A 17,896-nucleotide genomic window follows, 5' to 3' on the forward strand; every position below is an offset into this window, starting at 1 on the left:
CGTCAATTCTCGGGACTACACAGGACCCTCGCCTTGGCAATAACATTTCGAAACTGCATCCGGCCCCCGTTCTCGTCCCCGTGCTTAATCACCCCCGGAAACACAACACACCAAATCTCCCTTCTGGCAAGAGCTTCCTCGTCCTCGTCTCCCAGATCCTCCATTGTTTCCGGCTCAAACATGACCTGTTGATGGGGGAGCACCTCTGGCATGTACACCCTCAACACGGCCTTCTGAGCCACCAGTAGCCTCGCCAGTTCGACAGAGTTATTCACCAGTACGCGAAGCGCTGAGTCTCGTGCTTCCGAGCGTGATGGCGCGGATGACGTGCTGCTGTCGGTAATAGAGTCTAATATACGATTGATCCGAGAAATCACCTTCTCGACATATTCCGTTGTAGAAGATTGTAGGAGTTGAGGGGCGTCGCGGCGAATAAGGGCGAGCGTGGATGCTCGCCATTGATTCACCGACTCGTCAGTAGCTGCTGCATGTTGTTAGTCGCAACTACTAAGAAAGAAGCCATGCAGACAACATGACGTACAAAAAGAGGACAAGAGCCCCTCCATCTGGCGAAAGCACCGCGTCTGGTCATCCGACAAGCCCACGAAGTAGGTATCAAAGACCATTTCTACCAAGATTTTGGACACCACCGACTGTAGTAAGTGTACCTTGACAGTTTGAGCAAGTGCCTCATACATGGGAACGAGTTCGCTGAGCTCAGCGAGCGTTGCCTCGTCCACTTTTGCAAAGTCGACTATCACGATCCATGCCATGTCAGCAAGCCATGCAATCTAACAACGACACAAAAAAAAAGACGGAGACGAGGAGAAGAAAACTTACCCAGCCTCGTCCTTCGGAAATTAGTAATAACCCAGTTCTGCAGTCCATTCCCCAACCGTGCCATACCATCCCCAAAAACCTCATCGCTCGTCTGTCCATCCGTCCTTGTACTCGTGCTCACAAACTCCTTCAAGCCTCGAATCTGGCTCCTCAGCCCTCTCATCTCGTCATCCCGTTCCTTCAGCTCCCTCCTCAACACCTCCCATCCTTGCCGCAACTCCTCCCTCTCTGCCTCTCGCACATCAACCTCGGCCCGCAACAGCCGCAGCTCCGTATCTGTCCGCAAGTATTGCTGATTCAAGGCACTATGCTTCGCCTGCCAAAAGGTAGCCGTTTCACTCTCGTTTTGACTCAATTTGTCCAGTTCGCGCTGGAACTCGCGCTCCATAATGCCCATTTCCCTTTCCAGATAGGCTATTCGCTCGTCCTTTTCCCGCACCAGCACGGCGTCGCGCTCCTTTTGCCTCTCCTTGGAGGACGAGGCGGTGTATCTGATAGATGCTGACCTCGCGGGGGCCGATGAGCCGTCTTTGTCCTTGTCGGTGACGGATGCGCCGCCGCTAGAGGCGTTGCTAGATGCGGTTTCGTGGGCGTCTTCGGGCACGGCTGCGTTGTTGTTGACCATTGCTGCGCGGGGAGGCATGGCCGGCATGCTGTTGCTGCCGCTGCCGCTGCCGCTGCCGGTGGAGTTTGGGTTGCTGGATGCGGCGGTGCCTGACGTGGATGGTGTTGACACTGTTGAGTGGTTGTGTCTGGAGCCGGTGCGCAGTGCGTGGCCGCCGCCGCCGCGGCGCTTCTCCGGAGTCTGCATCGAAGTTGAATGTGGCGATGAATGTCCCTGGGAGGTTCGTTTGTCTGCTCTTCATGGACTCGTGTTTTCATGCGTCATCAGAGTTCCTTTAGGATGAACAGGGCGGTGGATTAGATGCACAAGGAGCCTGGCACCGCATCGTTGCTAGATACTCCTAGATCGGCGTCACGGGATGTCCAATGTATGGATGTATGGATGGTTGAAAGTCACTCACGGGAGGAAGGCGAAAACGAAATTAAAAGGCCTCTCCCAAAGTGGTTGCCTGGCAGCGCAAGCTAGCAGGTTGAACTTTGAGGTTGAAGTGGCTAAAGTCAATGGAGGTGGTGGAACTTGGTTGCGACTGCACAAGAATGTGGGGAGGCGAGCGAGACCGTAAGGGTCGGCGGGGCAAGACTGACCGACATGCACGGCCACGGCTGCCTTTTCCTCGTCTGATATACTACTCCGTATCATCTCTCCATTTTCATTTTATGCCCCATTTGTTAAAATAAAAATAAAAATAAAAACAAGCTGGTCCGAATGGCTTGGCAGAACAGCAAAGAAACCACCATGGACAAACAGTTCTTACTCCACCTCCTCTCATATCTCGATGTCACCCTCGACCTCATAAACCTCATCCCCGTCCACCTTCTTGGCACCCATTCTACAAACCGCCACCCTGCTAACCGGCATATCCTCAACCCATATGTAGTCCTCATATTTGCTCATTAAATCAGTCGCATCAAGCATCAGCTTCTCTTTCCTCCTTCCACCCCCCCTCCCCCGGACGTATACCGTATTAACAACCGTAGCATGCAGCAACAGAGGCCGGCTCTCCTCCTCTATCAGACCCGCTTCCCCAAACGGCTTCCGTAGCTCCTGGCAAAAGTTGTACAGAATGCCCTCTGCGTCCGAGGGGGCAGCGTAGAGCACAGATGTCCTGGATGCACTGGTCATGGAATGTATTCCACGGAGAGATATAGACAACCCCCCCGGGGGGCCAGTCCTTCGGGTTTGCGAGGCTGTCGCCGACGCTAGAGGATTGTTGGCAGCTCTCAGCTCAGCAAGCATGTCCCTCGGCCTCAGCGTTTTCAGCAACTCAATTGTCGGACTAACATCCTCTGGCTTCAGACTCATCACCCCCAGAGTAAGATGCAGCGTCCCCGGCGGTCGTACGGCGTCATCGGGAACGCCAAAGCCGCCGGCACCCGTGACATCAGCCCGGAATGCTGCTAGATTCTTGGTCAACTGCGAACTGGCGAGTTGTAGACACAGGAAATGCGTGGGGCTGGGGCGCGGAGGCATCGTGCAGTCTGCTCGCTGCCTTGCTGGGCGGTGGTGGGTAGGCGCAAATAAATACTAGTGACACCTCTCACGTAAAGACTGGAGATGTCCTGTTCCATCATTGACCAGGTCAAGTAAGTTGTTGTCAGGTATCAGATGACAGAGTCGAATGTACCTGCAGTCAAAAGGGCCCCACCCACTCGTCCACACATCATCCCAACGACCGCTCTGCCCTGCTCTTGCATGAGACCCTGGCACACCGCTCACCAGCCTTGCTCGTGTCGAGGGTGTGAACCCCAGTAAAGTAAAGGGAGATGTGCTGTCAATAAATTATTCATCATGTATTCAATGTGCAGCTTTTCGTAAAAACCTCTAGCAGGTATCTTTTTCCCCACCATCCATTTACCGTGAGCCATCGTCAACTATGGAATCCTTCCTTGACCACAGTTGAATTACGGTAAAAACAATCGGCCTTTCCGCCAACCCAAATCACGCAGTAAAGGAATGCAAAGTCCTTGACCTTCTCTGGTACATGCTGCGCGTCTCCAGAGAACAAGAAGTATCAGAAGAAAAAAAAAACAAGAAAAGAAAGAAAGAAAAAATGTATCAAGACGCCCGGCACATGCCCTCTGATTGCAAGACTCTCCGTCGTGACTGTCACGCCTTTCTTGACATGCAATTTGGGCCAGGGTCTCAGCTCCCCGACAACTATTTCTCCGAATCTGGAGTTGGAAAAGGGGGAGGAGAGGGCCATCAGCTGAGTCTGCATCGGGAGAGAGTCTTTCAAATGCCCTTTCAAGCCTCGTCATCCTTGCCATAGTATGCCTTAAGTTTCCCCTCGACGTCTTGATAGTCCGCCTTGACGGTCACCAGGGCCTCCGCAATTCGCTTGAGACATAACTCAGAGTCGGGTTCTGAAGACCCGTCTAGATTCTCGTTCTTTCCATAACGCTGGATTTTCTCACAGCCATCTCTGACTTTTACTAGCCCTAATGTAGCAGACGAGCCCTTGAGGAAGTGACCGAGTTCCGATAAAGTCTTCAGGTCTTTCTGTGTTCTATTTGCGCAAATGACATGGTCAGCTCTCTTTACTAATCGAGCGCAGCATCTCCAGGTCAAAGGGTAGTATGGGACCTGTGTAAGCCCCAAATGACAGCGGGCCACAGCCTCCGCGGAACATGGAACACGGGGTTGCAAATCACTTACAGAGCCGTGTCCATATTGTCAAAGGTTTCTTGTGCTTGGGTGAAGAAGCCAAAGACAATTGACGAACTGAAATCATCGTTTCCGGGGTCGTCCATTTCCAGAATCTGGTCAAAAGTGTTCATATCGATAGCATCTCCAAAGTTGAGCTCGGCGGAACCGTCCGCGCCAGTCTGTTGACAGTGTAAGTCCTTGAACGGGAGAGAAGCTTTGATACATTCGATTCAATCAACCAACCTTGTCCTCAGTGGGTGACATGTTTCGGCGGCGTTTGTAGAGATGCTCCGATTCGAAGTGGAGAGCAAGTAGATCGAGGCAGTGCTGGCTGGCGAGACCCCTTTAGCCGGACTCGATGTATATATATGGTCCCAACAGCCTGAGCTGCGAGCTAGGCGAAGTGTGGAAAGAGTACGCGACCACGATATAACACGATGACAATGTTTAATTTGAGGGCTCGGGAGTTGCGACACACAATTCTGGCACCTCGATGGTTCGCAAGGCTGGTGTGTCGACCCGGCGCAAGGTACTTGCTGGCCGGCTCCGGATATTTACAGCGGCCTCGAGGCGCGGCACTGGGTCGTTCCGTTGGACAGCCGAGCTCAGATTCGCCGATGAGGTTGTCTGCCTCTCGTCGATCAAGTCTGGGACGAGGAGGTCCAGAGAAAGGCTGACAAGTGTAGTGGTGGGATTAGCTAGGCGTAGGAGCTGGCATCGACGGAGGACAAGAGGGTCGGATCAGACAAGAGGTCAGTCAGGTCAGCAAGAAGCCGCCTGGCACAGCTGTCTAAAGTAATAAATTTCTGCGAGGAGGATCCTTTCCGCGTGCCGTGGACGAGTGTGGGTAGAACGGCGTCTCTGCAAAGGACGTCAGTGGATGAACATGGAGAATTGGCCTCGGCGGGCCGCCAGTGGGGTAGAGTCGTGAAGGTGGTGGACAACGGTTGGACCATGTGGGTGGCACTATTCATTGGTAGGTGGAAGAGATGGGGGAGGTGAGGGAGACGAGGGAGACGAAAGGGAGACGCGGGCAACGAGGCTTCATGGGTGGCAGGTCGGGTGGACGAGGTGGACGAGGTGGAAGGCTCGAGGGTGGTTTGACGATGAGGACAAATATGGCACGCGGTTTAGAGTTCAGAGGCCGCAGCGATGGCCGTCTGGCCTTTGGACTTGGCTCTGCGCCCAAGGCTATCTCTCCGAGGCGAACCCAACAAGACGGAAACAATGGTCCACACCATGACGTGTCTGGCAGTGGCAGTTGAGGCCCCTCTGGTAGCGATTGCACAGGAGATAATATGTACCTACATGATGTGCAAACACGCCTGGCATGGGAAGCCGGGGAGGGCCTGGGGGCACTTGACCAGAGCGTGGCGAGCTGGGAAGAGCGTCGCGAGTCTGGCGTCTGGAGGCGGGCAATGGATGGATAAAACGACGGATACCGAGCAGGTAGATGGATAAAGTAAAGGTAGATAGATAGATGACGGCCAGCACGACTGCATGTATGTATGTACATACCTGAAGTAAGTAAGTAGGTACCTAGGTACTTAGCTAGCAGACAGCAGCAGCGAGGGAATAGAGACGGAAGCGGAGGCGGATGCAGGTTCGCGTCCTGTGAGCAAGTGGCAGCACTGGGCAAAACGGGCCGGCTCAGCAGCGCGACGCGGGGAACGAACGAACGAAGCACCAGACATGGACGCCCAGAGACCAGCGTAAAGATCAGAGATCAGAGCTCCCAGCTCCCAGCTCCCAGTTCCCGGCTCGCACGAGTCTGGCTGCTCTTGCTGCGGCGGTGCACGACGTCACGTCGGGGCCAGGAATGGCTGAGACCTGGGTGAGACCTGGATGAGACCCGGGTCTGCCCTGGATGCCCTGGATGCCCTGGGGTCGCCGTCTTCTTCTTTCGGACTCCTGGGCCCAAAGTGACAAGATGACGACGGGGGATGCCTGGATAGATGCTCACCCTCGTCAGGTCCGGCTTTAGTGGCAGACGGCCGGATGCCTGTCGAGTTGCCTAGCGCGGTGCAGGGGCAGGCAGATAGGGCCAGGGTTCAGTAGCCGGGACGACGAGGACGTGCGCGAGGCGTCGTGTGTGTGTTGTACAGAGTCCGGAGAACGGAGTATTGCGTGGCTGCTCGGGTTCAAAGTCGCGAGAATAAATGGGCCGGACGCAGCAGCCGGGGGCACTGGATCAAGAGGCGCGCACACAAAACAGGCCATGGCCCCAGGGGGGTGGTTGAGAGAAGAACCGGTAGAAGGAGGAAAAGGAATTAAATGAAAAGTGTGAGGCGGGGCAGTTGACAGCTGGGGGCGAGACGAGCGATGTCGGATATGTGGGGGATGGATGGCTGATGGCTGATGGCTGATGTGGTTTGGATTTAACACGGGCAGGCGTGAGAGGTGACGGGATGGGATGACGGACACGTCAATAAGCACATAGAAACATCCGTCTGATTGATGGCCAAGGGTGCGGCAGAGTTGCCCGTCTGCGGCTTCTACGGAGTACATGTACGCACTTGGTCACTGCGGACCAAGCAATCTACCAAGGCCTAAGAGCGTCTAGTCTATAAGTACCTAGGTAAGTACTCAAGTCAATACTAAGTACTTAAGTACTTACTACAATGAGTTTCTGGCCAGGGCAGGTCTGACGACAGGTCCGAGGGCTCCCGCTCATGCGGGCATGGGCTACGGACGGGAGCGTGGGCAAGAAGAACAGCAGTCGCCGAGCTCACGCATCGACAGAAATGTCAGATGCAGGGCGTCGATCGAGCCTCGGGGCTTCGCTTCAGAACAAGACGAGGTGACGTCGTCTGGTCTGTAGCAGTCGGCGTCTGATGAGCCATGCGACTGCGACTGCGTCTGCGTCTGCGTCTGTGCGTCTCCATATGTATCGCGCCGCGCCACATGCACGCACAATATACACGAGACATCATTGATGTCCTCCGTGGCCGTCGAGGGGTAAACAGCCTGCAATGCAAACAGCTCTGGAGATGTATAGATGCATTTGCGCAAGCTGCACGGGACTACTCGCTCCGGCCGGCAGCCGCCGTTTCAGCAGCAGACATTGCGCCTGTTTGACGCCATCTCAAAGCCATCTGGGGCCGACTGGACCCAAACGCTGGAGCAGCTTGGACTCGACGCAACCAGTTGACGTCTCTCGGTGGACGTGGCCCGCCCACTGGTGGCGGCGCGGCGCATATGTATGCACATGTGTCAAATCAAGTTGGCAGGGACCGACCGGCGGGCCAACTGGCGATATCAAAAAAAAAAAAAAAAAGAATTGACCGGGCTCTTTTTTTTTTAAAAAAAAAGTCGTACATATGCAGCGTACGGTGCTCTGGTGCTCTGGTGCTCTGGTGCTCGGGCCCCGCGGACGACACCAAGACGACAAAGAGACTGGATGCTCGCGAGCACTTGAGTCGCTGCCAACCCGCGGCGGCTCCCGATGTCAACCATTGACGGCGGCGCCCCCAGTGATGCGGGCTTCCATGCTGCTGGCACACAGGCTCAGCAAATTTCGAACGTTGGGTCTGGCCGGTTACATCATCGGACCCCTCACCTCCGCCATCGACCTCGCACCAAAGTACTCCGTGCTCCGTCTTGTGCGCCGTGCTCCATACCCGGATACTTGGTGCTGACGCCATGCATCTCCCCGACATCCAGCATCTAACATCTAACATCTAGCATCTGAGAGGGGCCAGTGCTGGGTGCTGGGCTTGATGCTGGGTTGGCTGGTTGGCTGGTTGGCTGGCTAGACCCTGTCGACAGCCACATCACCAGGCTCTCCATACCCTTTGAGCCATTTGATAGCTTCGAGGAGCAAAGCTCAAAGTTCCCTCCGCCCCGCCGAGATATGGTGACAGCAGCAGCAGCAACACTTCAAAGTTAAGCTGATTACACGCTAGTCCATCGCTCTTCCCCCCCGCCACCTGTGCCAACTGCTTGAATGAATGAATGCCACACGGAGCATCCCAGCGCCGAGGCACCCAGGCACCCAGGCATGCTTTCCCGGCCCTCGCTTACTGAGACGAGCCGAGCCTGGGCAGGCGGAATCTCCGCTCAGCGCAGTGACGAATTTCTGGTCGTCAATTAATTTACGTCACGTTAATAAACATGCGTTAATTACGGAACTCTCCCGGAGGCATTCCTATCCCTTTGAGTGCGCCAAGGTGCCGATTTTATAGCGAGCAAGGATATGGGCCAATTAAAGATCTGAAATTGAAAGGTATATTATTTTATATAGTATTAATATAATAATATACGTACTTATGATTCTTAAATATGTATTATATTATATAATAGTACTTATAATACAACTTTATTAAATATAATACAATACTTTTTAGGTATCGCAAAAAGGTGGGGACATGTACGAAGGTGGCACCTCAGCGCACTCAAAGGGATCTCCCGTCAATCAACCAACTCCTGCCTGAGCTGCTTTGTTGCTTTGTTGCCAAGGAACACCCGCTCTCCATAAAAAACATCAGAATCAACGTCCACCAGACAACTCGCCTTGTTAGTTCCCATTCTTGGAAATTTTCTTTGCTGCCACACTGACACTTTTGACAGCACTCGCCCATATCTGCCCCTGTCCGCCCAAAAGCCGCCGAATGGGGTCTGTGGTCCAGCCATGATCCCGGCCTATCGGATTCAGATCCTTGCCGCCTTACCACCCGTCGGGCTTTTACCACAGAAAAGTCATTTGTTTCTCCAGGGACCGAGAGTGTACTACAATATGTACGGAGGACGGAGGGTCTGCTTGCTGCCCTTGTGCCGTCTACAGCTGCCGTCAGCGGTCTTGCGATTACCACGGCCCCTGATCGTCAGATATGTATAGCGTATGACTGACTCCCAGTGCTACCAGTCAACCACAAGTTGACATATGATGATGAAAACATGTCTGCGCACCTGGACACGAATTCCTGTGCCAACTAAAAGAACCGCTCCTGGTATTCGAGGATCCGCCAACACCTTCCCCCAATCTCTGAATACTCGACAATAATCCCGTTGACGGTTTGACATACATGATGCTCAGGGCCTGCCTCAATCCCTCTCTACTGCGTACAAAACTGGATGAGTGGCCAACCAACCGCTGACAACACCACATGGCTGGTCGAGCTGGCACGCCGGATGAATTACCACGCAGTTCCAGCACTAAAATTCCGCCTAGAAAGAACTAGGCGAGGTACCCCAATTGATCAACCGATGAAATTGCCAAAACGAGATCCCGATCGGCGCATTATTTGGCAAACAGCCGACATAACTTGCCGCCGAGCCGGACCCCAAAGAAGGCCTTTGGTGGCATCCTGTCGATGCCAAGAGACTAACTAACAATGCCGATGCATGCCCGAGCTTGGAACCCAAGAAATCTCGTGATAGACGAGACCCGATTCTGGGGCCGGAGCATTGGAACCAATCAAGACTCGGGTTCAACACGGAATGATTGCTCGGTATTATAAAGGGTCTTATCATTCCACGCATTCATTAATTTGGTGTCAATGGCAGGTGATACTTGATAGTCACAAATGCAGTTTTCGTGACTACGTAGTATGATGCTTTCATTGCTGATAGATGATATCAGCCTGGTGAAAAAAAAAAAAAAAGCATTGACCAGCAAGCCTTGACCTTATCTTTTTGTTCTTGATTGACCGGCATGCTACCCAGATGTTTCGAGCCTGATCCCCTCGAACGCCAATGCACGGAGCTCAGGCTCCAAAGACCCATGTGAGTTGTGGACCAAGCTCAAACCGGTTTGAGGTCGTACAGGGACGTTGTGCCACGACGCTCTGCCAAGCACATCTAATATGCACATGGTTACTCCGTACGGCGTATGGATGATGTACTTTCATTTGAACCCTTGTGCGGTATCTGATAAAACCGACCACCACGCTGCGTCTTACCATTGGGTTCGTATCAACCCAACCTTACGAGCTAACGAAGCGAAGGATGCCGGTTCAACCTCCAAGATGCGGCCATGCATCGTGAACATCGTCTCACACGGCGAGCACGATTGCCTGACGTGGAGCACTGGCCACACGACGCAAGGGCGGTGAAGCGCTTGGTGCCTCTGGTGTGCATCTGGAAGTTTCCGCGCATTGCCCTCGAAGCCCAGGCGTGATGTAATTTGTGCGACGGAACCTGCCGAGCCCTGGCTTTCTTTGAGCGTCGCACGGGGAAAGTTATGCCTGTCAGCGGTGCGTGCCTGCGTGCATCTCGTGGGAGATGGGGAGTGGGCGACGGCTCACGGCGACACAAACCACCTGCCTAGGAAGGTCGTCGGTCGGCAGGCAGGTCTCGATCGTGAGCGAAGAGTCGAGATATCAGTCGCATCGAGCACCTGGTTAATACAAAGAACGGCAGTTGACTAGCATTTCAAAAAGAAAAGTTGAGACTGTGATTTGAAAAGCCTTTATTACACAATATACGTGGCCGTTTGCGTTTCTATGTATATATATCCTTCGTTGCGAGTCGCCAACCTAGAACCCCTTTCCAGGGGAGAAGAGAGAGGGGGGCAGCAGAGCGAGGGCAGAAACTAATCGAGTTGCTGTGATGGGCAGTGCGCAAAAACACCAAGTTGACTACGGCCCAGAACCCCAAGGGACGTCGTATATTAAAACATTACTTTGGACGCTACGCTGAGCAGCCAGGCAGCATCCTTCCACCCGCCTTCATCCGACATTGGGGGCGGTAATCGTTCGACGGGAGCGTGCAGAATCCCTTCAAAGTGCCTGTGGGAACCACCTCCGCGGCCGGTGCGAGCCAACTCCTCGTCATCGATATAGTCCTCGTCGTCGTCTTCAGAGTCTTCATCGTTTTCGTCAACCCTGAACAGGGACCAGCCAATGACGTTGCTGATCCACGAACCTCGACCGACCGTGCCGTGTCGGACCAGTCGCCGCACAGTGGCTTCATCGTCTTGTGTTGTATCACGCTCAAGCTCCTCGAGCTTCTCGTCCAGGTTGACAAAGTCTGGGCCGGCGATGGCAGCCTCCGGGCTGCTGGGGAAGTAGGAGTCGCCCTCCGCGGCGGCTCGCTCAAACGGGGTCCCCAAATGGCTGCGTGTCTCGGCCATGCTGTGCTTCCTGCTGTTGAACCTGCTGTTGAAACGGCTGCCATTGGGGGTTGCATCGTCATCGGCCATGACTGAGCTACCACGACGGCTTGCGCGTTGACTGGCCACTTCCCGCTCCCGAGCCAACTCCCGCTCGAATGCTTCTTCGTCGGCATCCCGCATGCCGGCCAGGCTTGTTGAGCTCTGCTTTGACACGAGCCAAGCCTGGCCTTTATATTCCCTGGCCTCGGAGCTGAGCAGCGCTCCGGCCCTCACGAGCCAGTCACTGTCGTTTTCGTTGCCATTGGCATTGCCGAAGACATCGCGTCGTCTGGGAGTTGAGGCTCCGGACCTTGACTTTTTCCCGTAGCCGGTAGCGCCGAGGTAGGTGGAAGACTTGCTCTTGGACAATGGGCCGCTGGGTGCCGAAGGGGCCCGATGGTGGGATCGCGAGCGAGGCGTCACAGAGCCGCGGGAGAGAAGTCGTGGTGTCGTGGGGGCCGACTTGCCCTGCAGGTACGTCGCATGGGCCTGGGCGGCAAGAGAGTCGGGGATGGCATCGCTGTCATTGATGGGTAGCTTGACGGTAAGGGGTGCCAGAGAGAGGTGGTTGATATTTGTTGTTGATCGATTCTTCCGCTTCGCGCGGTCGGAATGCTGATTGTAGGCAACGTCCATGATACGAGAAGCAGGGCCGAGGGCGTCAGAGGTGGGCCTATATGGATGAAAAAGCTGGGGTAAAATTCGTTGCAGAAGAGAGAGTGCGTCCACGTGCACAGACAGACAGACGCGAGACAAGAGCGAACGCCGTCGCGAGTATGTACGGAGCAATTGGGCAGAAGGGTTGTGTCGTACCTGCCCAGGTAGATATGAGAGATGTTGAGAGGCTGCTCGGCAGGGGAGGAGCAGATAAAATACTAGTAGAGGCTGATGTTTAACTAACCGAATCTAGATCAGAGGCGGTTGGCCGACGTTGCTGCTGGCTTGGTGGCTGCAAAATGCCTGGTTGAATTGTTGGCGCGGCACAAGGCTCACGGGATGCACTAGCGATTGTCGGGAAAAGAAAACACGGCATGCGCGACGTGGGAACCGGGATGTCACCCAGACTCGACTGATGAAAAACCATCTGGCTGGACCCCTCAGCTCAACCAACCTTGAACCGAGCACTAGGCCGAGGTTGCAAACAGAGAGAGGCTAATCCTACTGAAAAGTTGCACCTCAAACGCCTACGCCATCGTCAGCTGCCAGGTCACGCATCGGCAGGCAACGGAACGGAAACGCCAAAAAGGTTCTTCTTCAACCCATTTACGCTCCCTAGCATCGGACACAGCGCCCAGCTCCCAGCTAATGCAGCCGATTTTTTTTTCTCATGTGTATTTGCCACTGTAGGCTTGTAATGGATGACGGTAAGAATTTTCTTATTCATTCGTATCGACGTGCCGACAGTCGCATATTTCGGGTCCATGGCAAGTTTTGTCCTGCAGCAACTGGTGATTGGAGACTGGAGAGTCATTCGATTTGTGTGGGTTGTGTTGCATAGTGGTATGTTGAGTCGCATGTTAGGACGTTTGGAGAGCAGAGTCGGCATTAACATCTCATATCATCGCGTGTTCCATTGAGCAGCCACAATGAGGTGATTGATATCTACAAGTCAGATAGTGAGCCGCCATTTCAAGAGGGTCTTGTATTATTGTAGTACGTCATCGACGTGGTAGCCGGTTCACGATCTGGCATCATGTCGGAACCGGTGTTTAGCTACCGGTAACATCCCTGCCTTGCGGTTTGATCGCTTGCGGCTCGATTGCTCATTCGCGCGAAATGGAAACGTGTTCCATTGTGGTTTTCGCTGCCCTGGAATCAATGAAATCAAGCATACGAGGGCAGCAGGCCGTCTCATATCTTCTAATGCCCATCAGGCTTGTGATCTCTGGGAGCTTGAGTCTAAATACTTTTAGAATCAATTGATGTCACAACGGGTACGGAGCCTCGTTTCGCTCACAAGATGCCAGGGAACGCCATTGAGCTAGACGGATGAAATAGTCGACACAATAAAAATAATAAACGCCATATTCTATTCCTCTTCCCACGACACTCTCGCCCGTTTTCTTTGCTCATCCATCTCACAAAGAAGTCACGCCTCACTTATCGGTTGAACCTTCCAGTGCACTGGCTCCTTTCCAGCTGTGCCCACTGGCAGGCCAATGACAGCCACGCTAATCCAATCTGCTCATAATTTGTGCATCCCTAGCGCCGATCTTGTGCAAAATGTCGAGACAAAAATTTAGTCGCCCACATTGCACCTGGACGTCAGGTCGAGGGACTCGAGGCAATAGCTGGCACTGCTTCTACTCCCAAGCCTCGTTGTCACAAAGCAGTAGTGCCACTCTATTGGCCGCAGCCGTCTTATTTCATTCTTGATGCATTAATCTATCGTCCCTCCGTCTGGTCACATTTCTTCCACCATGCGCAACCTTCGCAATGTCCGCTTTGGGCGGTGGAGTCATCCCGATATCACATCTGCATGCTGGGACCCCGAGAAGGACGAAGTTGTTTGCACGATTGGCCCGACAGCGGACAGCACGAGTATTGAGCTGGTGAGAGTTTCGGAAAATGGACTCACGTAAGTTGATTCGAAGAATGAGATGCAGGGCCTGCACGCGAATGGTTTTGAAGAGGGCCATGTTTGAACATGACCCTCACACAAGCACACCAATTAACGCCCATGCAGATCATATAAATCAGTGGCAAGCTGGAATGCTCCCAGTCCAAGTCCAGATCTGGCAGTAGACAAAGTTGTCAACATTCAGTATCTCAGCAGCTCGGGAACGACATGTCTGGTTCTCGAAGGGGGAGACATCATTACCGTCCAAGAGGACCAATTCTCAGATCATGGCGCTCACATTGAGATCATGGGCTCTATTGATGCCGGTATTTCTGCTGCGCGATGGTCCCCCGATGAGGAGCTTCTCATTGTGACGACCAAGGCAAATACGGCTATTTTCATGGGCTCCTCCTTCGATCCCGTGGCCGAAGTCACCATGACAGCTGATGATCTCAAAGCCTCCAAACACGTCTCTGTTGGTTGGGGTAAGAAGGAGACTCAGTTTCAGGGTCGAGGGGCTAAAGCACTGCGTGATCCAACCATTCCCGAAAAAGTTGATGAGGGATTGCCTAGCGCACATGAAGATGGTTCGACAACGATTAGCTGGAGAGGCGATGGTGCCTACGTGGCTGTTAACTCAGTCCAGGAAGGTATCAGACGAGTTGTCCGTGTCTACTCTCGAGAAGGTGAGCTAGATAGCGCCAGTGAACCCGTTGATGGACTCGAAGGCGCACTTAGCTGGAGACCATCCGGCAACTTGATGGCAGGCATCCAGCGACTGGCTGATCGAATCGACGTCGTCTTCTTTGAACGGAATGGTCTTCGACATGGCCAGTTTACCCTTCGATCTCCCGAAGGCTCTGTTATGTTTCACGAAAAGATTCGCTTGGAGTGGAACTCAGACTCAACTGTGCTAGCAGTCGTACTGAATGATAGCATCCAACTCTGGACCATGGGCAACTATCATTGGTATTTAAAGCGAGAAATCACCATTAGTGCCGAATATTTATGCCTATCGTGGCATCCCGAGAAGGCCTTGCGATTTGCCTCGGCCTCGTCTTCGGAGACAGCCATCTTTGAGGAAGCTTTCCACACGGCTAGAGGGTCATGCTTGCCGCCATATGACAATGGTGCCGTGGCAGTTGTCGATGGCGAGACCGTTAAACTTACGCCTTTCCGAACTGCCAATGTGCCGCCGCCCATGTCTCTATTCGATATCACTGCCGAATCGTCGGTAGTGGATGTTGCCTTCGGGCCCCAGAACATGTCATTCGCCGTCCTGCACCGAAAGGGCATTGAAATCTACGACTGGCCAATGAAGAACGGACGCTCAATCAAGCCCAATCTGAAGTCCAAATTGTCATTCGAATCCACCGGTGTTACAGACAGAGTGGTTCCTCTACGCATCTGCAGCACATCAGGCAGCCAGTTCCGGTGCCTCGTGTCATCGGGAGACTCAAACCTGGTGCATTTTGCAGCCAGTGGTGATTCTGGCACGATTGACATTCTCAACAGCCAGGAAATATTGGTTTCCACGTCAACCTACGAAGATGCGACCTCTATAGAGAGCTACGGCCAAGATATTTCAGGAAACCTGTACAAGCTCTCCGAGACGTCGACCGACCTCCTTCCCCTCCAATTTCCTACTCACCTGCCCTGGTTTGAAATCGTCAAATTTGATGGAGAGTTAACCGCGTTTGGGCTGTCAAGAAACGGCCACATTTATGCCAATTCCCGTCTTCTAGCCAAAAACTGTACCTCGTTTGTCCTCACAGCCAGTCATCTCATCTTTACCACGAGCAACCATTTTGTCAAATACGTGCACTTGGTGTCAATTGTTGAGGGTACGTACAAGACAATTACCTATGCTCCATCAACAAATGGGACGCTAATGAACTTTAGAACTCGAGGTACCCGAAGACGACCCCGAGAAAGACGAGCGATGCCGCAGTGTGGAGAGAGGATCACGACTCGTTGTCGCAATCCCTACAAACATGAGCATCGTTCTGCAAATGCCCAGAGGCAATGTGGAGACCATCTTCCCTCGAGCCATGGTAGTTGCTGGAATCCGAAGCTTGATCGAGGAGAAGAATTACTCACGGGCGTTCGCATACTGCCGCACGCAACGTGTTGATATGAATATTCTATATGATCACAAGCCGACGCAGTTCCTATCCAATGTCAGCCTATTCTTGGATGAGTTAAATAGCATGACGCATATCGATCTCTTTCTGTCATCACTAAGGTAAACCATCTCGTGCTCAATTAAACTCGGCTACTCAACCTGGTCATGCTAACCTCACTGTAGGGAGGAGGATGTCACCGAAACAATGTACAAGGATACCAGGAAGTCACGAACCCAGCTCGGCATTGAAACTGAACCAGTTCCAACCAGGCCCTCCTCCAAGGTTAACATCGTCTGTGACGCCATTCTCAAGGCTCTTCAGGCTCGCAAAGCCACTAATATTCAAAACATCATCACCGCACACGTCTGCAAGTCCCCACCCGCTCTGGACGACGGCCTCATGCTCGTCGCCGAACTCATGCGAGAAGATGAAAAGGTAGCCGAGAAAGCGATGGAACATATCTGCTTCCTCGTCGATGTGAACCGAGTTTATGAAAATGCCCTGGGCCTTTACAATCTCGACCTGGCTCTCCTTGTGGCACAGCAATCCCAGCGTGACCCCCGAGAATACCTCCCTTTCATCCAAAACCTCCACGCTCTTCCTGAGCTGCGGCGCAAGTTCGAAATCGATGACCATTTAGCCCGACGATCAAAGGCCCTTTCTCATCTCCAGGCCCTCGACAACTTTGACGAGTTCTGCGTCTACACCACCAAACACTCCCTCTACCAAGACGCCCTCCGAATCTATCGCTACGAACCAACCCGTCTTCAATCCATCACCAATCTCTACGCCGCATATCTCGAGTCCAAATCATCCTATCGGGAGGCCGGTCTTGCCTACGAATCCCTCAAAAACTACGCCAAGGCAACTAGTTGCTACCGCGCCTCAGGCGCCACCTGTTGGCAAGAATGTCTCTACACCGCACAGCAGCAATCGCCACCCTTATCGGCAGAAGCAATGACCGACCTGGCGACTAGTCTCGCCGACGCCCTTTGGGAAGCCAAGGACTACACTTCTGCCGCGACAATCCACCTGGAACACCTCTCCTCCCTTGAAACGGCCATCAAGTGTCTCTGCAAGGGCTACCACTTCGCCGAAGCCATGCGCCTTGTTGTTCAGAAATCCTGCCCCGGACTACTCGAATCTGCCGTTGATGTAGGTCTCGCCGAAGCGCTCGGCAGCACAACCGAGTTCCTCGCCGACTGCAAGGGCCAGCTCCTCGCACAAGTGCCCCGGATCGCAGAATTGCGTCGCAAAGCCATCGAGGACCCGCTATCCTTCTACGAGGGCGAGAGACCGGGCGGCATGGACATTCCCGACGACGTTTCCGTAGCGGCTAGTTCGCGCATATCCACCAGTGCATCCCTATTCACGCGGTACACCGGCAAGGCAGGCAGCGTGGGCACCGTAGGAACAGGCGTGTCCCGCGCAACAAGCAAGAACCGCAGACGCGAGGAGAAGAAACGCGCCAGGGGGCGGAAAGGAACCGTGTACGAGGAGGAGTATCTGGTGAATAGTGTGCGAAGGCTCATCGAGCGTGTGAGCGGGACCAAACCGGAGGTAGAGAGGCTCGTGTTCGCCCTGGTAAGAAGGAACATGGCCGAGCGGGCGAGGGCAGCCGAGTCGTTGATGAATGATGTCGTGGAAGCGTGTCACACGGCGATCTCAGAGGTATTTGCTGCTCCGCCCGACAATGACGACCAACAGCAGCCAGTGGAGGGTGTGGGAGAGTTGACATGGACGGCCAAGGGCGGCGATGCCGTACTGCAAGAGTGGATGGAAGGTCGGGCCAAGAAGCAGGAAGCCCCCGTCATTACGGCTCTACAAAAGTTGACACTGTTGGGGTAAGAACAAAAGAAGAGGAGGGAGAGAAAAAGCTGGACACGGGCATGAATTTCAAAACACATTTCACAGAATATAGTCACCAAGGATAGAGGACACATATGATGAGAATATGTGCATTTGTTTGCTTCTCCCGTAGACGACAAAAATCATCATTCAAGACC

At 53.5% G+C, this 17,896-nt stretch overlaps 5 protein-coding genes across 5 annotated transcripts; 1 reads left to right on the forward strand and 4 right to left on the reverse strand.

Annotated features, from left to right (window-relative positions):
* Positions 1–2: 2 nt before the first annotated feature.
* Positions 3–1,651, reverse strand: G6M90_00g008570 (uncharacterized protein; the record flags this gene model as incomplete). The annotated part of the gene is made up of 3 exons (XM_014694166.1): positions 3–481; positions 542–754; positions 841–1,651. 3 exons carry the CDS (start codon positions 1,649–1,651, stop codon positions 3–5), a joined length of 1,503 nt encoding a protein of 500 aa, XP_014549652.1.
* A 579-nt stretch (positions 1,652–2,230) lies between these two features.
* Positions 2,231–2,935, reverse strand: G6M90_00g008580 (uncharacterized protein; the record flags this gene model as incomplete). The annotated part of the gene is made up of 1 exon (XM_014694165.1): positions 2,231–2,935. The coding sequence occupies one exon, from the start codon at positions 2,933–2,935 to the stop codon at positions 2,231–2,233; it is 705 nt and encodes a 234-aa protein (XP_014549651.1).
* Positions 2,936–3,709: 774 nt separating this feature from the next.
* Positions 3,710–4,375, reverse strand: mpr1 (Multistep phosphorelay regulator 1; the record flags this gene model as incomplete). The annotated part of the gene is made up of 3 exons (XM_014694164.1): positions 3,710–3,971; positions 4,121–4,290; positions 4,355–4,375. The coding sequence occupies 3 exons, from the start codon at positions 4,373–4,375 to the stop codon at positions 3,710–3,712; spliced, it is 453 nt and encodes a 150-aa protein (XP_014549650.1).
* A 6,346-nt stretch (positions 4,376–10,721) lies between these two features.
* On the reverse strand, positions 10,722–11,840 carry G6M90_00g008600 (uncharacterized protein; the record flags this gene model as incomplete). The annotated part of the gene is made up of 1 exon (XM_014694163.1): positions 10,722–11,840. The coding sequence occupies one exon, from the start codon at positions 11,838–11,840 to the stop codon at positions 10,722–10,724; it is 1,119 nt and encodes a 372-aa protein (XP_014549649.1).
* A 1,784-nt stretch (positions 11,841–13,624) lies between these two features.
* Positions 13,625–17,738, forward strand: iki3 (Elongator complex protein 1; the record flags this gene model as incomplete). Its single annotated transcript, XM_014694162.1, has 4 exons — positions 13,625–13,782; positions 13,891–15,608; positions 15,667–16,009; positions 16,073–17,738. 4 exons carry the CDS (start codon positions 13,625–13,627, stop codon positions 17,736–17,738), a joined length of 3,885 nt encoding a protein of 1,294 aa, XP_014549648.1.
* Between the last annotated feature and the right edge of the window lie 158 nt (positions 17,739–17,896).

Source organism: Metarhizium brunneum, chromosome 1, assembly GCF_013426205.1.
Source record: "Metarhizium brunneum chromosome 1, complete sequence".
Lineage (NCBI taxonomy): Eukaryota > Fungi > Ascomycota > Sordariomycetes > Hypocreales > Clavicipitaceae > Metarhizium > Metarhizium brunneum.